At 43.2% G+C, this 23,235-nt stretch overlaps 2 protein-coding genes across 9 annotated transcripts in view; one reads left to right on the top strand and one right to left on the bottom strand.

Moving 5' to 3' along the window:
- Positions 1-372, bottom strand: part of PEAK1 (pseudopodium enriched atypical kinase 1) — a 111,664-nt gene extending 111,292 nt beyond the window's left edge. For all 6 annotated transcript variants that reach the window (XM_039731317.1, XM_039731308.1, XM_039731363.1 and 3 more), the window contains exon 1: positions 212-372. The gene's annotated coding sequence lies outside the window, so the exon portion shown is untranslated. The remainder of the gene's footprint in view (positions 1-211) is intronic.
- Positions 373-601: 229 nt separating this feature from the next.
- Positions 602-23,235, top strand: part of HMG20A (high mobility group 20A) — a 39,889-nt gene continuing 17,255 nt past the window's right edge. Inside the window, exons 1-3 of one of the 3 annotated variants that reach the window (XM_039731975.1) lie at positions 604-918; positions 10,891-10,960; positions 22,780-22,872. In XM_039731975.1, coding sequence (XP_039587909.1) covers positions 22,784-22,872 — 89 coding nt within the window. In that variant the 5' untranslated portion in view covers positions 604-918; positions 10,891-10,960; positions 22,780-22,783. Of the gene's footprint in view, positions 919-10,890; positions 10,961-22,779; positions 22,873-23,235 lie in introns of all 3 variants that reach the window. The other 2 variants (XM_039731984.1, XM_039731968.1) reach the window with 2 other exon arrangements.

The raw sequence follows: 23,235 nt of genomic DNA, 5'->3' as shown, positions 1-23,235 counted from the left end.
ACGGGCAGGCGGCGGCTGCGCCCCGCTGGAGCCCGGCTCGCTGGAGCCCCGCTCGCTGCCCCCGCCCGCGGCCCCGCTGAGCAAAGCTGACCGCCGCCGCCGCCCCCCGGCCTCCCCTCACGGCGCGAGGGGCCGTCACCCCCCTCACGGCGCGAGGGGCCGTCACCCCCCTCACGGCGCGAGGGGCCGTCACCCCCCTGCCGCCTCTCACCTGGCAGGGGCTCCCCGGCCCCGCGGCAGCTCCCGCGGGGAGGCGGCGGCTGCGCCCCGCAGGCTCGGTGCGGGCTCGGGCTGCCGTTCCCGCCGGGCCCCGCCGAGGACGCGGCTCCCGGGACGGGGCTGCGACCGCCGCGCCCGCGCGCAACAACCAACTCCGGGCACCGCCCCCCGCGCGCGCACCGCGCCGGGAAGCCCCGCCCCTCGCTCGCTCATTGGCTATCGGCGGCGGGTGGGCGTGGCGCCGCCGCGGGGCGGTGCGAGGCCCTCGGGCGGCCAGGGGAGCCGCCGCGAGAAGACTACAACTCCCGACGTGCACAGCGCGTGGGCCTTTAAATGCGTTCCGTCAGGTCGCGCGCGCGCGTGTGCAGAAAGCATGTGCTTCCGCCGGCGGTGGTGAAGTAGTCCCGCTGCGTGGTTTGAATTCCAGCCCCGCGCTGGGCCGCCGAGGGGAGCGGGGCGGCGGGCGCCGAGCGCCGAGCAGGGAGTGCTCCTGGCTTGGCTGGGCTTTCTCCCGAGGGGTCCTCTTGGAGAGGCGAGAGGGCCGCGCTGAGGCGGGAGCGGAGAGATCCGAGCAGGCGGGGTGTAAGGCGGCCGTGCGCGTGCGGCAGGCGCGGCGGCTGCGCGGGCTGAGGGGACCCGGCTGAGGGGACGCGGCCGCCCCCCGCGACCCCGGCCCTGCCCGAGAGCCGCCGCCGGCAGGTCAGTGGGGACGGCCGCGGGCCCGCCGCCCCTCCTCGGCCCCGGCGGGCAAGGAGTCGGCGGGCGGCTGCGGGTGCTGTGGCCCGCCGTGAGGGGGGCTGGGGGAGCCGCCGGAGCTCACGGGGGGTGAGGGGGAAGAACCGGATGAGGGTCTGAGTGCTTGGTTTTCGGTGTTCTCCATTGTATATCTTTCCACAGTTCCCCCAAAGCGATATTTCATGGCTCCTTAGTTCTGTTTATTTGTCCTTTCTGTAGGTCCACTTAACGTTCCCTTGTCAAGCAGGTGATTTATTATGGTGCGGTTTTCTGATACTTCTGTCCAGGTTTCCACACCCAGTTCCCCGATCCTGGGGAACCAAGTCTCTTATTTCGAGGTGGTAGAAAGAAGCCCCGAGCCTGGGCTTGAGGACCCCGGGGCCACCCACGTGCCTTGCGAGGCGCCATTCATTCCAATCCTCTGGGAAACCAGCGCTAGAGCAAAAGGAGGGAGGGCAGGTAAACAGAAATAAAAGAGCTCCTGCTCTCTAGAGTAGCGGCCTCCAGCTTTTTTGGCTGTCAATAAAGAACACTTTTAATCATGCATCTCTCATGTATGCAATTTTACTGGTTTATCAGTTATCCACACGTAGTACTGTACCAATGTATACATTATGAAACATACTCAGGCGTAGAAATTGAGAAAGGCTAAGATAAAAGTGAAATAGACAGTATTTTAAGACATAATTTCATAAAGCTGCAAAAAATGTAGCTTTTTTATTTGCCTTGCATGTGACCCCTTTGACCACTTTTATAGCACATGTATGTTGTTCTGAAGTGATCGTTCTTAACTTCTGAAGAGTGTAAACATAAACTGCTGATGAAAACAAAGAATTTGTTTTGCCTAGCTTTTCTTCTTTAATCCTGGCCACAGGTGCAGGGGCACAACCTATCTGAAGATAGTGAAATGCTGTTTTACCTTCTCTTGGCTTTTTTCACATCTGTATCATATACACTTAGAAGGGATGAGATATTCAGTATTTCTAGAACTGTATCACTTGGTGGCAGGTCCTGTAACTTCAGAGTTCAGGAAATTGAGGGAAACTGGTATTTTTTTCCTCTGTCCTTAGAAATCTGGCATGTCTTGAAATAGAAGTTGAGAAGTTTGGCTTAGAAATAGTGCCTAAAGTATTGGGTTAGTCTTTGAAATCCTAAGTTAGCTCTTATATAGGATCCCAGCAATTTTCAGAACAGAAAAATGGTGGATTGTGTGATCTGACCACACTGTCTTGGTTATAAGTGGATTTTTGTTCCTTTGGTTGCCCATGGTGGGGCACACAGAGGGTATGTGGTGATAACCTTTCATGGCTCAGAAAAGGGAGAAGAGAATCGTGTTCCTTTAATACCTGAGGCTTGGGTCCAGCTCCTGTGTGTGCCTGACTGTTAGAAGGTGACTGTAACAATTTCTGGTGCTCTGCAGTAAAGCAAGCACAAGGAGAGGGATTCTCCCTGTTTCCACCTTGTGCTCTTGCAGGGGATTTCCTGGCCCAGCTCAGGCTTGCAGTGTATGGCTGGCCAGCACTGCCCCCGGAGCTGAGGAGCTGATCTCCCTGCATGCCAGCTCTGGCTTTGCTTGTGTGGCATCACAATGTTACTGTCAGGGCACAGGAATGCAGAACATTGTGGCGCCGAGCGCCGAGCAGGGAGTGCTCCTGGCTTGGCTGGGCTTTCTCCCGAGGGGTCCTCTTGGAGAGGCGAGAGGGCCGCGCTGAGGCGGGAGCGGAGAGATCCGAGCAGGCGGGGTGTAAGGCGGCCGTGCGCGTGCGGCAGGCGCGGCGGCTGCGCGGGCTGAGGGGACCCGGCTGAGGGGACGCGACAATGTTACTGTCAGGGCACAGGAATGCAGAACATTGTGCCCTGGTGTGTTGGGGTTGACTCGTAACCTTTGTTACAGTCTGTTCCCATGAGGAGCTGATCTCCCTGCATGCCAGCTCTGGCTTTGCTTGTGTGGCATCACAATGTTACTGTCAGGGCACAGGAATGCAGAACATTGTGTTGGGGTTGACTCGGAACCTTTGTTACAGTCTGTTCCCAATGAAGTTCAATGAATCCAGGTGTTTCTCACCTGCCACAGCAGCTCAGGCTTCCATGCTAATTGCTTCTCCTTGACTAAATAGGCAGTGTTTTAGCACCAGTTATTCAGTGGGATTTTTCTCAAGCTTACTGGCTCATACAAGTTTCTGAATTCTTGCTGTACTTCCTGCCCTCTCCAGGCCGTGGAAAATTGAAGTATTCCTGCTCAGCATTGCTGCAGTGCACACAGAGCTGTGCTTGGTTTTTTTGAGTGTTGTGGCATGTGCTGTGAGGAATTGTTAGAGAATAAAATAATGGAGACACTTGTGATAGTGATCTATGGGAGAGATGGGTGACTCAAGGGAACAAGCCTTTACAATTTTGAGGGCAGTAGGTGAATACAGAAAAGTTGTCTTTTTTTTTTCCCCCCCAGTTGTTCATGTACCTTTAATAAAATGCTGTTTCAGTCTATAATGTGAGTGGCTTGGGAGTCCCAAAATGAAGTCGCTTTCTGCATTCCTTTTACCTTTTTTGGTTTTTTTGCTTCCATGATTCCCTTTAGAAAGAGAGGGAAAATGTTTCTTATGTTCATGGGAGCTGTTAAACTTCTGCTATTTTTAAGACAAGAAGAGTGATCAATAAACACATTTCAACACTAAGTGTTCACGAGGTATGAATTCCTAAGTGAAGTTTGTTTTCAGAAGCCTCTGTTCTTTTCTGAGGATTGGTTTATGACAGCAGGTAAGGCTAGTTGATGGCAACTTGGAATACACAGTCGAGTGGTAGCTAAAGCTTTATTGATGCAGGTCAGGCTCCGTGGCAGGAGTGCAGTGCTGGCCATATTGTGGTGCTGTGTGACCCCAGGAGTGGCTCCTTCGTGGCCAGTGCCATCAGCAGCACTGCTGTTGGCTCTGGGGGCAGCTGTTGGTGTTTACTGGAGTTGGACTGGTGTTTACTGGAGTTGTGGGTCCCTTCCAGATCAGCATGTTCTGTATCCTGTGGTGCAAACCTGTGCTCTGATACTGGACCCTGAATTGTGAGGGTGAACCAGCCAGATCTGGGCTGGTGCATGCACTGCCAGTGGGACAGGTCTGGTGATAAGCGTTTCATTACCAGACCGGTCTATTTTAATCTCTTGCATAATGGGATTGTTGGGATGTATATGGTAAAGCTATTTGTATGCACATTAATCCCACAGATGACTAATTCTTGTTAAAGGAATAACTTGCATTTTTCGTAGCTGTGAGGGACAAAGCTGAGGCTGACATTTGATTTCTAAAGGTCTACTTGGTGCCACTTTGACAAGGATGCTTTTGAGGAATTGCAGCTATCCCTACTGTTTTGGGAGAAATCCTTATTCTGTGTCACAGGGAAACAAAACCACTTAAATGTGGAATACCAGAATTTCTTCCAAGTTCTGAATTTGTTAGGAAATCTTCCTTGGTCCTTGACCTTACTTTTGCAAGTTCTGATGTACTTGGGAAAAAACCTATCTTTCAGAAACGTTAGGAATATTATTGGCTTGAGTATTTTAATAGTAAATATGTTAAAAAGAGCCTGTGCTGTGTTGCCTTCATTAGTGATTTTAGTCCTAGAAACAAATAATCCTGCACTGTTTTGCGGGAGACTGTGGCAAGAGCTGACTTGGGCTGGCTGGTTTCAGTCTTTTGGACCATTCACCTCTCCTGGCATACAGTGAATTGCAAAATAAATCTTATTTTTCACTGGTTCTGAAATTCTTTTGACTTGGATTGTTTATACAGTTTCTTCATGTAAAAGGGAATGGAAATCTAAGACACTGGAACGTGCTTTTTGTGTATCATGGCTGGGATAAGTAATGAGGTGAGCAGTGGGCACCCTTAGCCTGCAGTTCAGGATACTGGGATAGCATGAAATGGCAAAGGATGGCTTAGTCACAAGACTGAGTGGCAGAAGGCTTTGTTGCTGATAAAAAAAATGTGTGAAGTGCATAAGAGAATGAGGTAGTCAAAGTGTTGGTTATTAGTTGACTTCAAGAGGCTTAAGACTGACAGGATTTATTTCTGGATCCTTTTTTCCATTTTTTTTTCTTCCCCTAACAAGTGCAAAACACAGAGGATTTCTCAGCAATTTAGTAAATTAATAGGGGAAAAGTCTACTTTTGTTTTATTATTGTGTTCAAATATGAAAAGATGATAAATTCATAGCTTTAATTATACGGTGGTGTCTGAGGGATTGTGAAGCCAAAAGAATTCAAGTTTTCAACTGCCCTTCAAAATGTCATCTGTAGAACTTGCCAAGCTTTGTTTGGAGGGCTTCTCAGACAGTCTTAACCAAATGGTGGTTAAAGCAGGTCTGACTTGGCTGTGCCTGTTCTGTAGTTCCTTTCATTTCAGGTAAGTAGTATGGCACGAATTGGGGTTTTTTTTTTGTAAATTTTTGTGTTTGTTACTTAAGAAATAAACATAACCAAATGGTGGTTAAAGCAGGTCTGACTTGGCTGTGCCTGTTCTGTAGTTCCTTTCATTTCAGGTAAGTAGTATGGCACGAATTGGGTTTGTTTTTTTTTGTAAATTTTTTGTGTTTGTTACTTAAGAAATAAACTATTTGTTCCTGTTGGAGTTCCCTTGGCTGCTCTTTTAAAGCCTTGGATATAAGGTGGTGTGTTTCTTCTGGACTTTGGAATATTGTTTGCTGAAATCCAGTAATTGGCAAAAGATTTAGTGTTGGAAATGAAAATAAACTATTTGTTCCTGTTGGAGTTCCCTTGGCTGCTCTTTTAAAGCCTTGGATATAAGGTGGTGTGTTTCTTCTGGACTTTGGAATATTGTTTGCTGAAATCCAGTAATTGGCAAAACATTTAGTAATGGAAATGAAAGAGATTTTGGGAGAATGGACTTTGGGTAAGAATAGGCTAAGCAATCTCAGGCTGATGTCTGGGCCATAATTATATGTTCATCAAAGGCTGAGTTTCTAATATAACAGAATTAGTGTCCCATACCAGTACTGAGGATGTGCTGTGCCTAACAATATATGGAAAGTGTCAGTCTCCATAGTTGGGAAAGCAGTGGAGAGGGAGCTGTGGCAAAACCAGTTCTGGTGATAGTATGGGACTACACAGGAGAGAAAACAGATCAACATGGAGTGAAGTACTGGAAACAGTAAACTGTGAATCTTCTGTCACACTTGCAAATCTGGAGCTTGCTAACATTGCATTTCTGCCAGGAAAACTGGGGAGCCAGGAGGGTGTTCCCAGTGCAGGATAGTGGCACAGGGAGGTAGAGAAGAAAGCTTGGAGTACAAGCTTTGTAGTTTGTCATTTTAGGAGTGTTGTTTCCTTGCTTGTATTCTACCCTGGGTATGGTGCTGCTCTTATGCCCCAGTTTTTCCTGTCTTACTTTAAGAACAGTCTGCCTTGTTTGAATTTTCACTTATCCAGGACGTTGACAAAGACACCCTCTGATACCTAAAGGATAAGTAAGTAAGACTTACTGAAGTAGGATATTCCATTTAAAGCTACCATCTCTTCACATATACAAGCATCTTGTTGGAATATCTCAATAATTACAAATTCTGTACTATTTCTAGAGCAGAGGAGCAAATCTTCAGAGTCTCCAAAAGTCCTGAAATATAGGCATATTGGAATGCATTTTTTCCAGCCCTGACATCTAGTCAGTAACTATCATAGGTAACCTCCTGAAATCTTTTGGAGCAGAGTGCTGGCTCCGGGTGCATTTACTGCAGTATGTTGTAGCTGCTGTTGCACATGACTCATGCTGCTGAAATGAAATTGAGATAACCAATATTTGACTAAATCCTTACTGTTTCAATATGTGGGAAACATGACAGAATAGACTCCCAACTACTCTTTGCTGAGCTTAAGATAAGAAATTGCTGCAATTCATGTAAGATATGACAAGGCAGTATAATAATAAATAATAATAAGAAATTAATCAGAATTGTAGAATTGAATTTCTTTTTTCAGACTTGTGGGGAAGAATCTCATCTTTCATCAGGAGAATAAATGTTTTGCTTTAGATTGGAAAGGGGGGGAAGAAGTCATGTCAGTTTATGATATAACCCTAATTTTTTCTGGTAATCATATTTTGTCCCACTTAAGACTATTTTGGGGCCCTCTGTTACTGGAATAGCTTCCAGTGTTCTTTGTTTCTGGCAGCAGTAGAATTTTAGGGAGGGTTGAATCACAGCCTGTGGAGTTATAGCAATGTACATCACTAACTCCTGGCTGTGTACTCACATCCCTTTTTCTTCTGCCAGCTGCTTGTTGGATCCTTTGCTGAGCCATTTCACCCTTTCATTTGGCATAAACTAATTTGGTAAATGAACTAAATGCTCTTGTGTTTCTTCAGCATGCTGAACCACCATGTGATTTGTCCAGGGAACAGGTGCCAGGCTGAAAGATGATGCTCTAGGAGTAGTTGGTAGCTCAACAGGCTTAGGCTGCAGTGAAACCATAGCCTTAGGCAGTGGACAGCTGGTGTCTGCACCTTCCAGCACCTGGCTTGTCTTCATGCAGGCAGAGGACCTTGCTGGATGCTTCTCTTGATGTCTTGTGAGAGCTACAGCCCACTGCTGGCAGAACAAATCCAAGAAGTTATCTTGGGTGATTGGAGGTGGCTCTTAGAGCTTGGTATGACTTCACCACGCATGGCAGTGGCAGTTCCCATACACATTCTTTTTCAATTAGCTCTGGTATTTCTTTGAGCCTTTCCTTTCAGCTGGGTCTAATTGAAGATACTGAGCCTCCTCGATTTCCTGAGATTCTCCCAAAGGGAAGAGTTAGGGAGTTAAGTAGCTCTGTAAAATGTCCAATGAGCTGTAACCAGCTGAGAAAGGGGGAGAGGGCAAGACCTTTCTCCTTGCAACAGCAAGTTACTGCTTGAATCTAGGTTGTATCAAAATATGCAAAGCTTGAGCATTAGAGAGTTGCAATCTTCAGACCTCTTCCATCTTAGGCCATCAGTATTTTGCCAGTTTCCCATTCCGTGTCAGTTAATAGCTGTGTATAAATCGTGTGACATCATCAGGATTCTGTAAATTGTTCACTAACACCAGATATGTACTTGTAATGTAGAAGCACAAATATTTTTTCTTAAAGCTCTGAATATAGGAAAAAGCAAGTGAGAGAAAAGCTTCTGAATCATATTAGTTTGATCCCTGCTTTTTAAATGTCAATTTCAAGTAACAGATAGTGCGTGATTCATACTGCTTGCTGATGGTTTTGAACAAAATGCCATCAATTTAAAACTTCTGGGTTATTTGTGGAGAGGTAATGTGACAAGTGCTTTTTCAGTAATTGTGGTTGACTAACCTGGTTCAGCTTTCTGTTTTTAAGGAATGTACTCAAGCAAACCAGCTCTGATATTTGGTCCCATTAAAGCAAGCATAGCTCCGGACAGGTGTGGGCTGGGAAAGCCTGCATGGGAGCATTGACATGAAGAGGTGTTGGAGGTGACAGGATAATCCAGCTTGGGAACATTAGCATTTAGTGAAGCTTGAGAAGCTAAGCCTTAGGTATAAATAAGAGTGCAGAAGAATCTTAACAGGCGAGGTATAGCACATGTCTCCTGCAGCTGGCACTGGCACTGCTGCAGCTGCTTTGGAATCAGAAAGGGTTGCTAGCACACTGGAAAAAGATCAGTTTGAACATAAGTTTAAGGCATATTTTAACTCCTAAAAATACAGGCAGGTGCAGCTTTGTTTAAGTTCCTAAAATGATACATTTATCAAATAACAACTTAATCAGAGTTTATTGATACAGGCTCTTAGCTCATTGGGTCTAACCTGTGAAATCATAACAAAATCTATGTGACAGCTGCACTAAGAAGTTGTACAAATTTACTGTGTGCATAAGTGCCACATGGGACAGCTGCTGTAGTGATGCTTCTTATTTCAACACCATGATGAAGGTTTGAATTCCTCTGTGTTTCTGGTTTTTAGCAGAGGGTAGTGCCTGGTGTTAAATGGGTCACAGTGATCACACTGGCTGTGGCTGTACTGCAGCTTTTTTAATAGGGAAATAAATTTTAATTCTAGCCAAAGAGAGTTTTGGAGAGTACAGAACTTTGCAGGTATTTGTATTAAACTAACCCCAGTGGTCTTTGTCTTGACATAAGATTTGATAGTTCTTCTGTTTACATTTGGATATAAAAACCTATAGCATTATTAACTGCATATTAAACTTAGACTGTGAGACTTTATGTGAATTGTTTTGAATGTGTAATGATGTGAAAATTTTCCAAATATCAAAGATACTTTTCTTACTTGAGAAATCTTTTCTGCTAATATTATTTTAACCTTAAAAAACTTAAAGTTCACTGCAAGTATGAAAAGCCATGAACTCTGTTACAGATGGCTTACTTCAACTTTCTCTATAGAAATACACTTTACATGTTTGGATTTTTTTTAGGCAAGTTATTTATATCATTTTATTGTCACTTGTAAAAACATACATTCTGTCCCAAAGTAATTTCAACAGAGTATTTCTCAAGGGAATTACAGAACAGACATTTATCAGGAAGGATTTGCAAGGCATGCAGAAAATAACTGATCACAAGGAACTTTTCAGCATGTTCTTCAAGTTTTTGTTCTCACATTGCTGTTACATGGAAAAGTACTATATTCAAATAACCACATACAAAGGGTTTACATTTTTATAGTGAGGAAAAGTGGGAAGACAGATTTCAAATGCATACTAAAGGCTGGATACTTTAAAAAAAAAGATAGCCTTCAGCTTTTATCTTAGTGTCTTTATATTATAGACTTCTGGGAATTACATTAGAAAAGTGAATTTTCTTTATTGAGACAATTTCTTTTTTGAGACAATTCCATATTCACAAGTCTGAGATCAGTAATGTTTGTCAGCTCAGTGTCTATAATTGGCTTTTTCTGGAGACATTTGAGTGGTGCTGTATAAATGCAGGGACCTGCTGCTCTCTAGCTCTGGGGCATGGTTGGGTGTTTTCCTTCCAGCCTGTGTGAAGGTAGATCAGTGCCTGATCAGTAGAATACTCTGGGCAAGTGGTGAGTCAGGACTGTGCTAGTGCAGCAATACATTCCCTGAAAGCTAACCTAGAAAAGTCTCCTGTAGATAAATTTTATTGAAATCAGTTGTCGGTCTGTAATAGGAAATGTCTGTCATATTTGTAGTTTTGAGACCTGAGTGTCTCTGCTTCTGAACTGCTTTATAGCATCTCAGTTCTGTGAATGTATTTGTATACCATTGTAACTAAAAATACAGAAATTTGAGCAATTGGAGGTTTTGCAGATCAGATAAAGGAGTTTCCTGGCCTTTGCTGTGACTTGAGACTGCTAAATAATTTAGCATTTAAAAGGTGAATGAAATGCAAAGATCCTTTCTGGATCCTTTGCATCAACAGCATCAACAAAACCAGACAAGACTTGGAATGGCAATTTATCGAAAGAATAGAGAAGTGTCAAATCATTGAAACAGTTGACAACAGTTGCTTTTTGGGTGTTGAATGTAGAGGGGGTTGCAGGTGTGTGAACTACTGCAGCAGTTATTCGGGTAGGGCTTGAGTGTCCCTGCAGAGATGGTTTCATGCTGCTGGTGGCAGGAGTGTTAGTTGGTGATTCATAATCCAGCTGTGGCACAGAATGTCTCTTCAATTTTTCATGTAGTGCTGACTATTTCTTTTAAGATGTAAAGCCCTTTTGTCATGCAGATAACAATATATCCTCTGCCAGGCTAGAAATGAGAACTTCATTTGCTCATAGGCAATGAAAGCCTTGATGTTGCAATATCGTCTTGGTCCCTCAGTCATCTGTCCCTATCATCTTGTGAAAGTGTGCAGATCATTTTGCTGTGCCTTCCACTTGAAGGACAGATTGAACAAGTGGACTGGTTAGTGGAGTGGCAAACACAGCAGCCCTGAGCTAAGCTTTCTTTCTTTTTTTTTCAAGAAAAAGAACCTGCTGAAAGCTGCTACTGACTTAAACCTACTTGAAATTGCTGGAAGTTGGATTCTGTGAAGTGAGCCTAATGTGGGACTTCTCTTGGAAATGGCAACTTGTCATTGTTTTTTACAGTTTGTTGAAATGGTTTGAGTGGTTTATTGTACTCAGAATTGAGAGTAAACCTGAGTTTAATTCAAAGGCTGAGGGAGTCTGTTTGATTAAGGTCAGTATTGGAAGTCCAGCTCTAGCTTCATAAATAGGAGACAAGATCCTGGATTCCTTGCTAAGGTTGTTCTTGATGGATTTTCTGGTTAATAGATGAATAAAGTGAAAGCTTTCTCTCTGTTCCTGTGCTTTTTTATTCTCCTGTCCCTCCAGCTTTGTCAGGACTGGGGGAGGTGTTATCTGATAAACCTGTGTTCCTATGACCACTGTAAGGGCTTCTTCAACTGCTTTTGTCCTTCCATCCATTACTGTCTGTGTCCTGAGAATAAGCAGTGCTTATTTCTTCAGCTCTTGGTAACCTTCCTAGTAAAAAACCAAAGCAGTTGAGGGCATTTGATGATTTAAATCAGTCTTGGTAAGGATTTGATCCTGACAGTGTAATGTGGTGTCTGCCATGAAGATGACCTTCACCTTGGCTTTGAGAAGGTGTTGGGATTAAACGACCTCTAGAAGCCACTTCTAGTCTAAACTTGGAATCACTAAATTTGAATGATACAAGAGATGTATTTCTTGATTTCTGGGAGCAGGCTTAATTCAGTATAGCAGAAAATGTGGACCTTTCTCGCATTGTTTCCTTTTTTCCCCTTCAGCTGGGCAGGGGCAACTGACAAAGAAACTGTGGTGACTAGTCATGTGCTTGCCTGGGTGGATCTTAATCAGCAAAACTAGTTGGATTTTCAGATTTTTTTTGTATGCTTAGGAGATATTTATGTATAAAATGTGTAACGGTTGGATGATGTCAGCAAGTGTTATTGAGAAAGGCATTTTAAATAGGAATACAAATGAGTTCATGCTGATTAAGACATGGATACTTGAGTAGAAGAAAATTTCATTGTGAAGTGAATGAATGTTTTTGCTTCTTGTTAATTGAACTGTTAGCTGTAAATGAAATACACTTCAATTGTCAAGTCACAATTTTTACAAACTGAAATTTCAAACAGGGTTTCCTATTCAGCTTGGTTACTTGGCACAGTTTCAAATAATAAACTGCTTGTTTCCTACATGCTAAACTCCAAGACCTGGGCTTGCTGTGCTGTGTATGGGAGATGTTAGGTAGAGTTTGGGGCAGTATCTTCTGTCAGGCTTCTTTATTTCCACAGTGTAACCTGCTCTGAGGTTTCCTCATTGCTGGTCCTGGTCAGGCAGCAGTGAGACTGGTGACCTGTGTTTTGGGGATGTCCTCGTGGCTCACGTGTGTGCTGCTTACAGCAGCCAGGTGAGGCTTCACTCAAACCTAACGCTTCCTTCTGAGTGCTTGTTCTGTCATGAAAAACAAAGCTCAGTTCAGATGTGAACTGAACCTGCTGAATTCTTTTTGGTGATCTTACCACAGAGCTTTGGAACGCTGTGGCCATATTTTGTCTGGTGTTATACATAGATGACCCTTTCTAGAGGTCAGGAAACAGTTCCAGGGTGGGAATTAGCTGTTTTGGGAGACTGTTAAAGACCAGGAAAAACAAGCTTCCATTACTGTAATAAAGGTTTTATCTTGGGGCATCTATAAGCTCAAATATGATTGAAGTTTTCATAAAATATGAAGACTGTTTACTTTTAAAAATATAATGTATAGAAAGCAATATCATGCCTTTTTGCCTTTGTTTTGGGAGATGTAGGGAGAAGCAAAATATAAATGAGTGCTTTTTCAGAGGAGTCTTTAAATGAAAAGGCAGTGCTGGTGACTGAGAGGGTAGTTGTCTAACTCAGAAATCTCTTGAGCTAACTTGGGGATTAAATGTGGTATTTGATCCTCAGCTAAATCTGTGTACTTACTTCTAACAGTACTTACTTCTAACTGTTGTAAAATGTTTAGGCTCCACAAATCAAAAAAGACAGTAGTGCCTGTACTCTTGTTTTCCACCAGTTGGTTTTGTCTGTTTCTGCTCAAGGCAATGGACTTCAGGTTATGGTATTATACTGAGGTGAAATCCATGTTGTAGCACTTTAGAAAATAGAAATGTTTTTCCACTTTCCCACTGTTTAATGCTGTGTAAACCAGAGTGTTGCTGACCTTTTGCAAGGATCACAAGGACTCTAGTTCTTATTTCTCTTTGCAGTAAGAATTGCATGATGTGTATTCAGGTCAGAGTCTCAGCACGACTTGGGATGTCAGAAACCAAGCAAAGCCTAACAATTAGTTGAGATGTCCAAAACAAAGGTTAAGATTGGTAGTGCTTCAGAGTTTGTTTCTGAAGTTTGGTTGTATTAGCTTGGGGAGATTTCCTTTATGACCTTTAAACCAGCTGTGCATCTCTGCTCGTATATTGGGATAATATTTCTGCTTTCACTCACAGGAACCATATTTACTTAATAAATATATATAGAAATGAATCATGTTAAGAAATGTAAAAGCAGTATAAATCTGCTGTTTGCTAAATATGGTAAATACTCAAACCAGAATGCCAGATATCTTTCAGAACACTTTTAACTAAACATAAATTAGGAATCTTTCCAAGTGCAAGTACTTGAACACAGTGTTGTGTGAGACCTCCATCTTCATGTCTGTTCAATCATCAACCTGTTTGAAAAGATTTATATTCTCTTTTAGGGCTAAATTTATTGAGTGCTTTGATCAACTCTCTTTTTCAAAGCTTGTGCATGTTTCCCACCTGCAGTTTTCTTGTTTCCAGCATATGAGGAGCAGCTGTAGAAGAGGGAAGTTGGAAGAGCAGATTAAGTCTTGGACGTGCTTTTCCCAGGTTCTTCTTTGCTCTTTGGCTCCCAGCCCTAGACAGTGATTCTCTGCTCTTGTGGGTTTTCCCTCACCTCGTTTGCCTTCTTGGCTGTGCTATGACAGGAGATGCACAAAGAAGAGGCTGCAGGAGGAGGTTCACCACTGCTCTCAGAGCAGTTTCTTTGCACTGCTGGAGATGGCCTGAGGTGCAGTACTACAAATGTTTAGCTGTTGTTCCAAGCACTCAGTTTAGGATATTTAGGCACACTGCTGGCATGGATGCTTTTTTCTCAATCCTACTTCAGCTCCAAAATGAACTATTTTCATTACCTATGCTACAGGTGCTCCAAAAATGTGCCCTCTACCTGCATACTCCCATCCCTCACATGCATCTCTGGATTTCTTATGTATTGCTTAGCACTGGAGAACAGTCAGACCACTCCGGTGGCTTTGTGCTTTTAGTGGTTTTTTCCCTTATTTTCCATTCATGATGCTAACTATTGTCTTTTCCTCTTACTTTTGGATGAAGATGAGTATAGGGAAAGCTTTATTCGAACTTGTCTGCATTCTGCTGTTGATTTAAGTTGATTCTTTTATGAAGCCATGGAAGTACCTGGGTTTTGTATGATTTTAAAATTTCTGCAAGCTCTCCCTTTGGTGCTGAGAGGGGTGTCTTGGAATGTGCCTAGTTCAGAGCACAAAGTTTGTCTTTTTATATTTTCCTGAATTTTTGTTATTAGTGTAATCTTTTCCTCTCATATCCATTTTAGCACATTTTGTCTGTAAACTCAGACAGTTTTCAAATCTTGTTAACAGTGGTCAGAGAATCTGCCTGCTGTTCTTGGAGAGGATGCTTTGGCAGGACTGGGCTGTCTTTTCTGTTTCTTTTCTTTTCAGGAATCCAGACAAGGTTTTGTAAGCAGTGTCCACGGGTGTATTGATGCTTACATGAACCTCTTGTCTGTTCTTTTGTGCTCACTTTCCTTATTAGTTTTTCCATCAGTGTTTCCAAAGCCTTTCCAGTTTTTATCCTGTGGTACCAATGGTACCATGTGGGACTGCAAGAACAGCCTTGGCTGAAAAGGGATTTTGGTTCACTTCATGCAATATCCCTCCAAAGTTTATTTTCTGATAGATATTAAACTATTACCAGAGAGTTTTACGGCCAGATTAGAAACAAACAGCCCAACCCAGTTCTTCACTATTCTTGCTATTAGAAAGTATTCACTAACAGCAGTTCAATTGTTCAGATTGATATGCCTGTTCTTTTGCATAACTAAGGCTATCTAATATTATGATTTGTTCTACATGATGGGTTTGAGGATTCAAACTCGCTTTTACGTTGGAATAAAATGCCATACTTGTTTTATGTTGTATGGCAACAGCAAGAAAATAAGAACAAAAATGTATGGAAGCTGACATGTCATATTTTTTTTTCTAAAGATGGATCTTCTCTAAAAACAGACAGAATGGGTTGCTTGTTTTGTGTGAGAATCACTGACTCTTCCCACACTTCATTTCCTCTAACCTTTGTCCCTGTACCCATATCAGTGCATTTAAAATATCCAGTTCCATGCTGTCTTTGTGGCTTTTGAGGTCAGAGTAGATGCTTTTGTGTTGGGTCATGATGCCTGTGGTGAGTCATTCTTTTAAGTACATACTCAATCTCCTTCTCAGTGCAGTCTCACATCCAAAGTATTCGACCCCATATTCTGTAAATGGCCGTAATGACTTCTTTTGGTGGGTATGTGCATGAAAAATTCCAATCTGTATTCCTCTGTGGCAGCAGCCAGAGCTTCCTCTTGCAGAATATAAGTGAGCTTAGAGTATGTGTTCTACTCCTCTACAACTCCTGTGATGAATAAAGCTTTGAGGAAGAGCAAAAGTGCTAAAATAGCTTTAAAACCACTTTACAATCTCATCAGGTATATGCTGTCTTCAATTATTTTATTTTCAAGTATGTGACTTTGCATTTCACTGGCCAGTCCCAATCAGGATTCCTTGACATTCAGTTATCTCTAGTTCACAATACTTGTTTGGCATTCTAAATCAAAGTATTCCTCAAGCATTAATTAATACTGTTTCTTATTTCACTGGTGTGATTCGGGTAAATGTTTGAACTGGGTAAACACCATGAAAAACTTCAGTCTGTTCATTTACATTTTTTAATAAACTGCTTTCCTTATGGCACTTTTATGTTTGCATTGCACAAACAGTGGGTGATTGAGTCTTACAGACATAAATGATCAGAGGAATCAGAGGATCCCAGTTTGGGAGGGAAGTGGCCTCTGCTCCTGCTGGGGAGGGCTGGCTGGTTTTGGCTGCTGGCCTTTGGGAAGTGTCTGTGCTCCAGGCACCGTTTGTGACACTCTGGAGCTGCTGCTTGTGGGGTATTATGGGTGCCCCTTGTACCTTCTTAATGGGAGAGGAGCTGTTGGACAACTTTGTCCTGTGAAATACGAGGTCCTCAGCTCCCAGAGGAGTTTTCAAGTAGCACAGCAGGTGAAGTAGACTGAATTGCCTATAGTAACTGGAAATTCAGGAGACATTTTTATGGGCAGATTACAAAATCTGCTCCCATTCCTGGTAGTCATCTATTTGACTTACTCTAGGTAGAGTGATTAATAAAAAATTAAAAATTCTCAAGATTTTTGAGACTTATTTTTTGGGATCTGAATGGTTTCTGTTTTCTCATATGAGATCTGTAACACGAGAATTAAATTAATTTTGCAGAATTGTATTTGTTAATGGTATTAGTTTAAATGGCAATTGATGCTATCATGAACAAAGTTAATTCAGAATAAAATGAACTATCCTAATTCATAGGTATGTAATACCTGCAGTGAAGGGCTAGATAGCAAAGCATTCTCTCTGGATACCAGAGGTAACCACAGTTACTGGTTTAACTATCCAGAGATCTATAGCACAATTAGTTTTCATCTCTTTGTGGGCTTTTGTTTTCCCTGAAGTGATCTAAAAGCTGGTTTATTGGTAATGCAAAATTTCACTCATGTATTTGAAGGGAGAGCATCAATGTGGGGGTGCTCTTGCCTTTGTCTGGAGATTTGAGTAAACCTTTCCTGAGGCTTTCATTCCAGAAACCAGCAAGGTTTTACATATCTATATATCTATCTATATATATATATGTGAAAGATCTTGTATGTGCCTCATCCTAAAGCCTTTATATAAATAAGAGCAAACTGCAGAATTGAACTCTTTGTGTTTTTAAAATACATGTTTGCAGATGTTTGACAGCTGTTTCTAAGGTCAGAGTATGAATGGCTTTGTTAGTGTTTGCTGCAAAGACCCAATTAAACTAAACATAAACCTAAGCTTCATATCTTTCCCTTCTTTCCTTAAGCTGCTTGGAAATGCAGTGGAACTCTGGATTGTTTTTTTTTTTCCTACAAGTCTCTATTTTGGTCTGTAGTGTTTCTTTGTTTTTACTGGAAAGAAGTAAAACTAAAAGGAGTTGGCTATTCTCTGGTATGTATTTTCTGACAAAAACTTTTTTTTGACAGGAAAACCTTCGTCCCATTAGGTTGAGCTTGCAATTTTCCTACTCACAAAAACCTTTGTCTAATGAGTTGCCTGTAGGGAAAAAGTAATATCTGATTTTTTGCAGTGAAGTATTTCAGATATCATACCTCTGCTACAGCTTGATGGAAGAAAAGGCTCTGTCAGAGGTATCTGGACTTCCTCTGACAGCTCCAAAAGCATTGTGGTTTTAATAGGAGATGGACTGACTTCAGTTTTGTTTCTGATATTCTTGTTTCTTATTTCTTTCTGTGGAAAGCAGAGGAAGTGATGGTCCTGTAGGTTTTTCTCTCATCTGAATTCAGATTGTTTGCATTGTGAAGTGCTTGGATTCTGATGCTGAGATAAGGAATACTGTGACTCTTCTGTGATGTAGCAGATGATTATTTTTTTGTAATCTGTTAGCCTGTGAATGGTAAAATTTGGACATATTTACTCTGGCAAAGGGGGACGAGAGACTTGAGGAGAAAAATTCTCCACTCAGCAGTAACGTTTCTAAAACTAGAGCTGGTGATGAGGTAATTGGAACTCCTGCAGTGTTTTATAATCAGCCTGTAAGTTGGATTTCTGATGCTGATTTCATATTTAAATATGCTTAACCATAATAAATACTCTTACCTTGTAATTGGATGGCTAAAGAGTTCAGTAATTTATTTTTTTATTGTTCATAAGATTATCTCTTGTAATGTAGCCATTGAAAAGGCAACATTGTTAAGGGCTGTTCTCCCTTTTCCCAGTGTTCAGGGGCATCTTAGGCCTGGCCTTGGGATGAGAAGGAAGTCAGTGTGCATGTGCCAGTGACTTACTGGTGACCAGGGCCCTGTCCCTCCCGGTGTGACTGCACAGGCGGGGGGCTTGTGTGGGAGCAGGGCCCGCTTTGGGTGTGCGGTGTCGCTGTGCCCAGGGCAGCAGTGCCCACTTTGGGTGTGCGGTGTCCCCGTGCCCGGGGCAGCAGTGCCCGCTTTGTGTGTGCGGTGTCCCCGTGCCCAGGGCAGCAGTGCCCGCTTTGGGTGTGCGGTGTCCCTGTGCCCGGGCAGCAGTGCCCGCTTTGTGTGTGCGGTGTCCCCGTGCCCAGGGCAGCAGTGCCCGCTTTGGGTGTGCGGTGTCCCTGTGCCCGGGCAGCAGTGCCCGCTTTGGGTGTGCGGTGTCCCCGTGCCCAGGGCAGCAGTGCCCGCTTTGGGTGTGCGGTGTCGCTGTGCCCGGGGCAGTAGTGCCCGCTTTGTGTGTGCGGTGTCGCTGTGCCTGGGCAGCAGTGCCCGCTTTGGGTGTGCGGTGTCCCCGTGCCCAGGGCAGCAGTGCCCGCTTTGTGTGTGCGGTGTCCCCGTGCCCGGGGCAGCAGTGCCCGCTTTGGGTGTGCGGTGTCGCTGTGCCCGGGGGAGCAGTGCCCGCTTTGTGTGTGCGGTGTCGCTGTGCCCGGGGGAGCAGTGCCCGCTTTGTGTGTGCGGTGTCCCCGTGCCCGGGCTCTGCAGGTGGCTGCGGCAGGGTGAGCCCGGCGTGCCCGGGGCAGGCAGGGCTGCCCCAGCTGCCTCCTGGCACACAGCAGTGCGGCTGGGCTCTGCTCAGGGCTCTGCTGGATAGAACTGGTGGCACATTTTAAATGGCGTTTTTGCTGTTCCTGATGCTTTGATGAAAAGGTTGTCTGTGGTAAATTTTACCCTTCATTTCCAGCATGTATAAAAGGACCTTGAACTTTGTCAGGTCCTTACATGTGCTGCCCTACAGGAGTGCTGTGAACAGCGCAGCCACAGTAATGTTGTGGAAAAGTGAATCATTCTGTCTGGCTCCAGCCATGGATTTGTTCTCACCCTGATTTTAAAGCTACCTGCTTCTGAGTTTTCCTCTCTGCAGTACAAATGTGATCAGAAATTTGATCATATGGTAGCTTTCAGTCTATGCAAAATGTAACTTGGCTACTTTAGTACTAGGATAATAATTACATATCATGGCCTACAAAAGGTAATGTGAGAAGAAATTAAGAAAGGTTATTTAAACCATATTCTGGTTTTGAATGGTGTTTAATTACCCACTGTTTGATCCTTGATGTGTGTAGTAGCACTTAGATCTTTATGCTGTAAAAGTTTTGCTGTCATTTCCTGAGTAATTCTGTCAGACCATGTTGGTACATTCTGTACAATTTTGTTTAAGTATGATCTCTGTGGCATGCAACCAAAGTGTCTAACTGACAAATATAAACTAAAAGTTACAAAGTACTGTTGTCTATTTTCTCTGTCATGAAGTCATGATTGATCAGGGAAGAGAGGGAAAGGAAAAGATAAATTAAACCACATTCTTGATAATGTAGGATTTTCTCTATGCTCATATAGAGGTTTAGCTAATGTTAGTGTATGGGTTAGTTGAACCTTTGAAATCCTGTCAAATACTGCTGTAAATGAATAAATCAGTCTCTCCATTCATGTGTAGCTGGTTGCTTTCTTGAGCCAACACAGCCAGCAGTGTAGCAGTACAGTGAACCCAGAGTTGCTCCATTTTGAATTAGTTTTATTTGAGGAGATGCTTCCCTGCATTGAACTGTAGGCCTGGTAGGGTTTGGGGTTTAATTGCAATTTCAGTTTTCTTTTTGCATTTGGGTAGATATAGTTAAAAAATGAAAAGAGGGTATTTGTGTGAGCCACTGGAAAACTAATTGTACATTGTTTCTGTTGCCTTGAATTTAGTTAAAGTGTTTCAATAAACATGGGGCTCTGCAGCGGGCTTGAAACTAAGTGGATAATGATTTTGGAGCAGAGGCATGGTGGGGCTATCCCTGAGAAATGGGACTGAAAGGCTTGTGTAGGTTCCCATCTGCTCTCAGGAAGTTTTAGGGGAGCTGTTTTGTTTTCTTGCTCTCTGGAGCTGATTAGAAACTGTTGTAAATTCACTGATGTTACTTTTTCTTTAGGATGTGGGTCAGCATCATCTGAAAGAGTTACTATCTAAAGCATATGGGTTAAATAAAAAAAAGTGTATGTTCTCCTGGCTTCCTGTGTTTGTGTTCTGTTTATATGTTGTTAAGGTTGGTGTCCAGCTGCCTCCCTGCAGTTTGAAAGTGAGCTTGGGCCAGATGTGAGCAGACAGATCAGGACCTGGTGAGAAGGTCACAATGGGCATAATTGCTCAGGCTTCCTTTTTTAAAAATCATAATTTAGAATTTTGGACTGATGAATATTGTGCACCATGAAGCAGAACTTAATTTCCCTCTTAGATGATAACTGCATGAAGTGATTTATGTTGTATGTTTAGAAGCTGTGCTTAAACATCTTCCTGGGCAGTGAAGAGCATAATGTTCAAATCAGTTGAGTTTTCAGATTTCTTGTGATACATAAAGTCCCAGCCTTTCTATAGTTTCTTTTCTATGAGTATAGATTCTTATCCATGTGTGAGGAAGTATTGTTTGCACTGCCTTCTTTAAGGATTAAAATCCTATTTGTTTTACCAGAGTATCTCTCTAGTTTTCCTTGCAGCATTATATTATTTGAGTTGTCTTTCTTTTCCTGTCAGAGATGCTGGTATTTGAAAAAACCCATAATGTGGAGCTGTGATTCATAGAACTGCAGATGTTGCTTGGAAGGGACATCTGGAGGGAGGTCATCTTAGTCCAGCCTCCCACTCAGAGCAAGACTATTGCCAACACTAGTTTGGGTCAGTTACAGCTTTTAGCATTTAAAATCTGCCAGGATAGACTCCACCTCTCTGAGAACACGTCCTGGTGTCCAGCCTGAACCTGCAAAGCCAGTATAGCTGGGGAGAATTTGGTTCTGTCCTCTCTGCCACTTCCACCCAGTACCTTTGGGCTCCATTAGATTGGCCCTTGGCCCCTGTGCCAGCCTGAGCAAGCCCATTTTCCTCACCATCCCTTACAGGCCAGCTGCTTCAGATCCCTCAGCATCTTGGGAGCCCTTTGCTGCTCAGTCTCCAGCTGTGCCACAGCTCTAGGGCTGAGTCCCCAAAACTGCACCCAGTCCCTGGCTTGGAGTGGCAGGGCAGGAATTCGGTTTCTTCACTTCTGAATGAACCTTTCCTGTACATGAGTAAAGGTGTTCCTCTGCTAGAGATCAGTGTCTGTGCCACCTAGGAGTAGTCTGCTTAGCTTTAATTATTTTCCAGATGAGGAGTCAGGATGATGGGATGCTTAAGGGTGGTCTAAGGATCTCAACAGTTGCAAAAGCAGAAGAGAAAAGGGTGAATGTCATCCATGTTGTACTTGTGATGGAGATCTGCAAAATCTGTGAGATGCAAGAAGCAGTGACCTCTGTCTGTAGAAAACATCTACCTTTAGAACTGGGGTGGGATGTGGGAAAACACATCTAATATTCAAAACATGGAGCAGCATTTTGTTCTCAGATCACTTGGATGTCAGTGCTGGGTGGAAACACCAACCCAGGAGAAAGCAGTTCAGGGTGATAGCCCTCCTCAGTCCCTGCAGGCCCAAAGCCCAAGTGTTCTGGATGAAAGGGACAGCAGTAATTGAGTGCAGTATCTGCTGCTCATCAGAGGTGACTCTGAAACTGAAGGAACAGGAATTTAAGTTGTATGGCCCTTCAAAATGGCCTGAACTGGCAACTCATAATTGTAGAGTGAGTTTATTAAGGCTTTTTTTTGGGGGGGTGGGGGCGGTGGGTTTCACTAAAATATAACAGTTTTGTATTTTAGTAAGGAAGGGGATAAATTAGTTAAGCTTTGGATTTCATCTCTCACAGTAAATTCCTGTGACAGGCCACAAGGTTACAAGTGGAACTACTTCTAATTTGGGGGTAGTTTGTATTAGTTTGTATGCAATGAGAAATACACAGTCCTTAAACCATTTGCTTCAGCAAATGGGATTGAAGGTAAAATACTGTAAATAGCTGTGTTCTTAACTGCAAACACAGATTAATTGTGAAAATCTGGACAAGAAATTATTAGAACAGTCTTTATTTGAAACTAATGATTGGGACTTGGAAAATAGCTGTGTTCTTAACTGCAAACACAGATTAATTGTGAAAATCTGGACAAGAAATTATTAGAACATCTTTATTTGAAACTAATGGGGGGACGCGGTTTCAGTTTTCTTCTGGGGTCAACACAAACCTGTGGTGAAGGGTGCACTGTGAGGAATAATCAGGCAGGTGGACTGGAAGAGCAGGATCTACCTACCTGTGTGCTGAGTATGGTGAGTGAGGGTTTGTTTTGAGGGGTAAAATAGAACTGCAGGGATTTCCAGCAACACACTGGCACAGGGCTCAGTTAAAGTGTGCCAGTGGAATGGAACCTCGGAACTGAAGTGTCATTTATGGTCTTTGTTCTTTGTCCCTAAGCACATCTGCCCACAGGATCTGTCCTGAAGCCAGCCAGCTGGGACTGGCCAAGTGGTTCATGGGGTAAAAAATTCCTGATGTGTTATGATGTTTGAATTGATGGACTGCTGAAGGGAAACAATGACGTAGTTAACTTAACCTTTTTTACCTTTGTTTTTTTTCCCCCAGAGGTATGGAGAACTTGGTAGCTGGCTCAAATCTTCCTCCACTTTTTACAGATGAGGATGGATCTAAGGAAGGTGCTGAAATTAATGTAACTGGGTAAGTTACTCCTTTTTTACCTTCAGCTGGTAGAGACTATCTCTGCACTTGTCAGGGAAATTGTTTCAGTGGGAGGAGGGCATTCTGAGTAATTTTTAAAAATAAGAGAAATAAACCTGATGGAATTCAATTTTGCAACATTCTCTTGGCCTTGATAGAAGATCGCAGGACTCTGGGAGAAACCAGAACTCATCTGAACTGATGGAAGTAGTCACAAACTGTTCTTTAGTATCTCTTAGCTTTAAAAAGTAAATCTGTAGGATTTCAGTCTTAAGAAAATGACATTATGGAGACAGAGAGGAAGGAAGTATCTGTTGGCCGTAGTGACCTCTGCTAAGTGAATTATTTCAATATTTCAATATT

This window comes from Passer montanus, unplaced genomic scaffold (assembly GCF_014805655.1).
Source record: "Passer montanus isolate IOZ18808 unplaced genomic scaffold, ASM1480565v1 scaffold111, whole genome shotgun sequence".
Taxonomy (NCBI): domain Eukaryota; kingdom Metazoa; phylum Chordata; class Aves; order Passeriformes; family Passeridae; genus Passer; species Passer montanus.
This window is presented reverse-complemented; position numbering and strand designations above follow the sequence as displayed.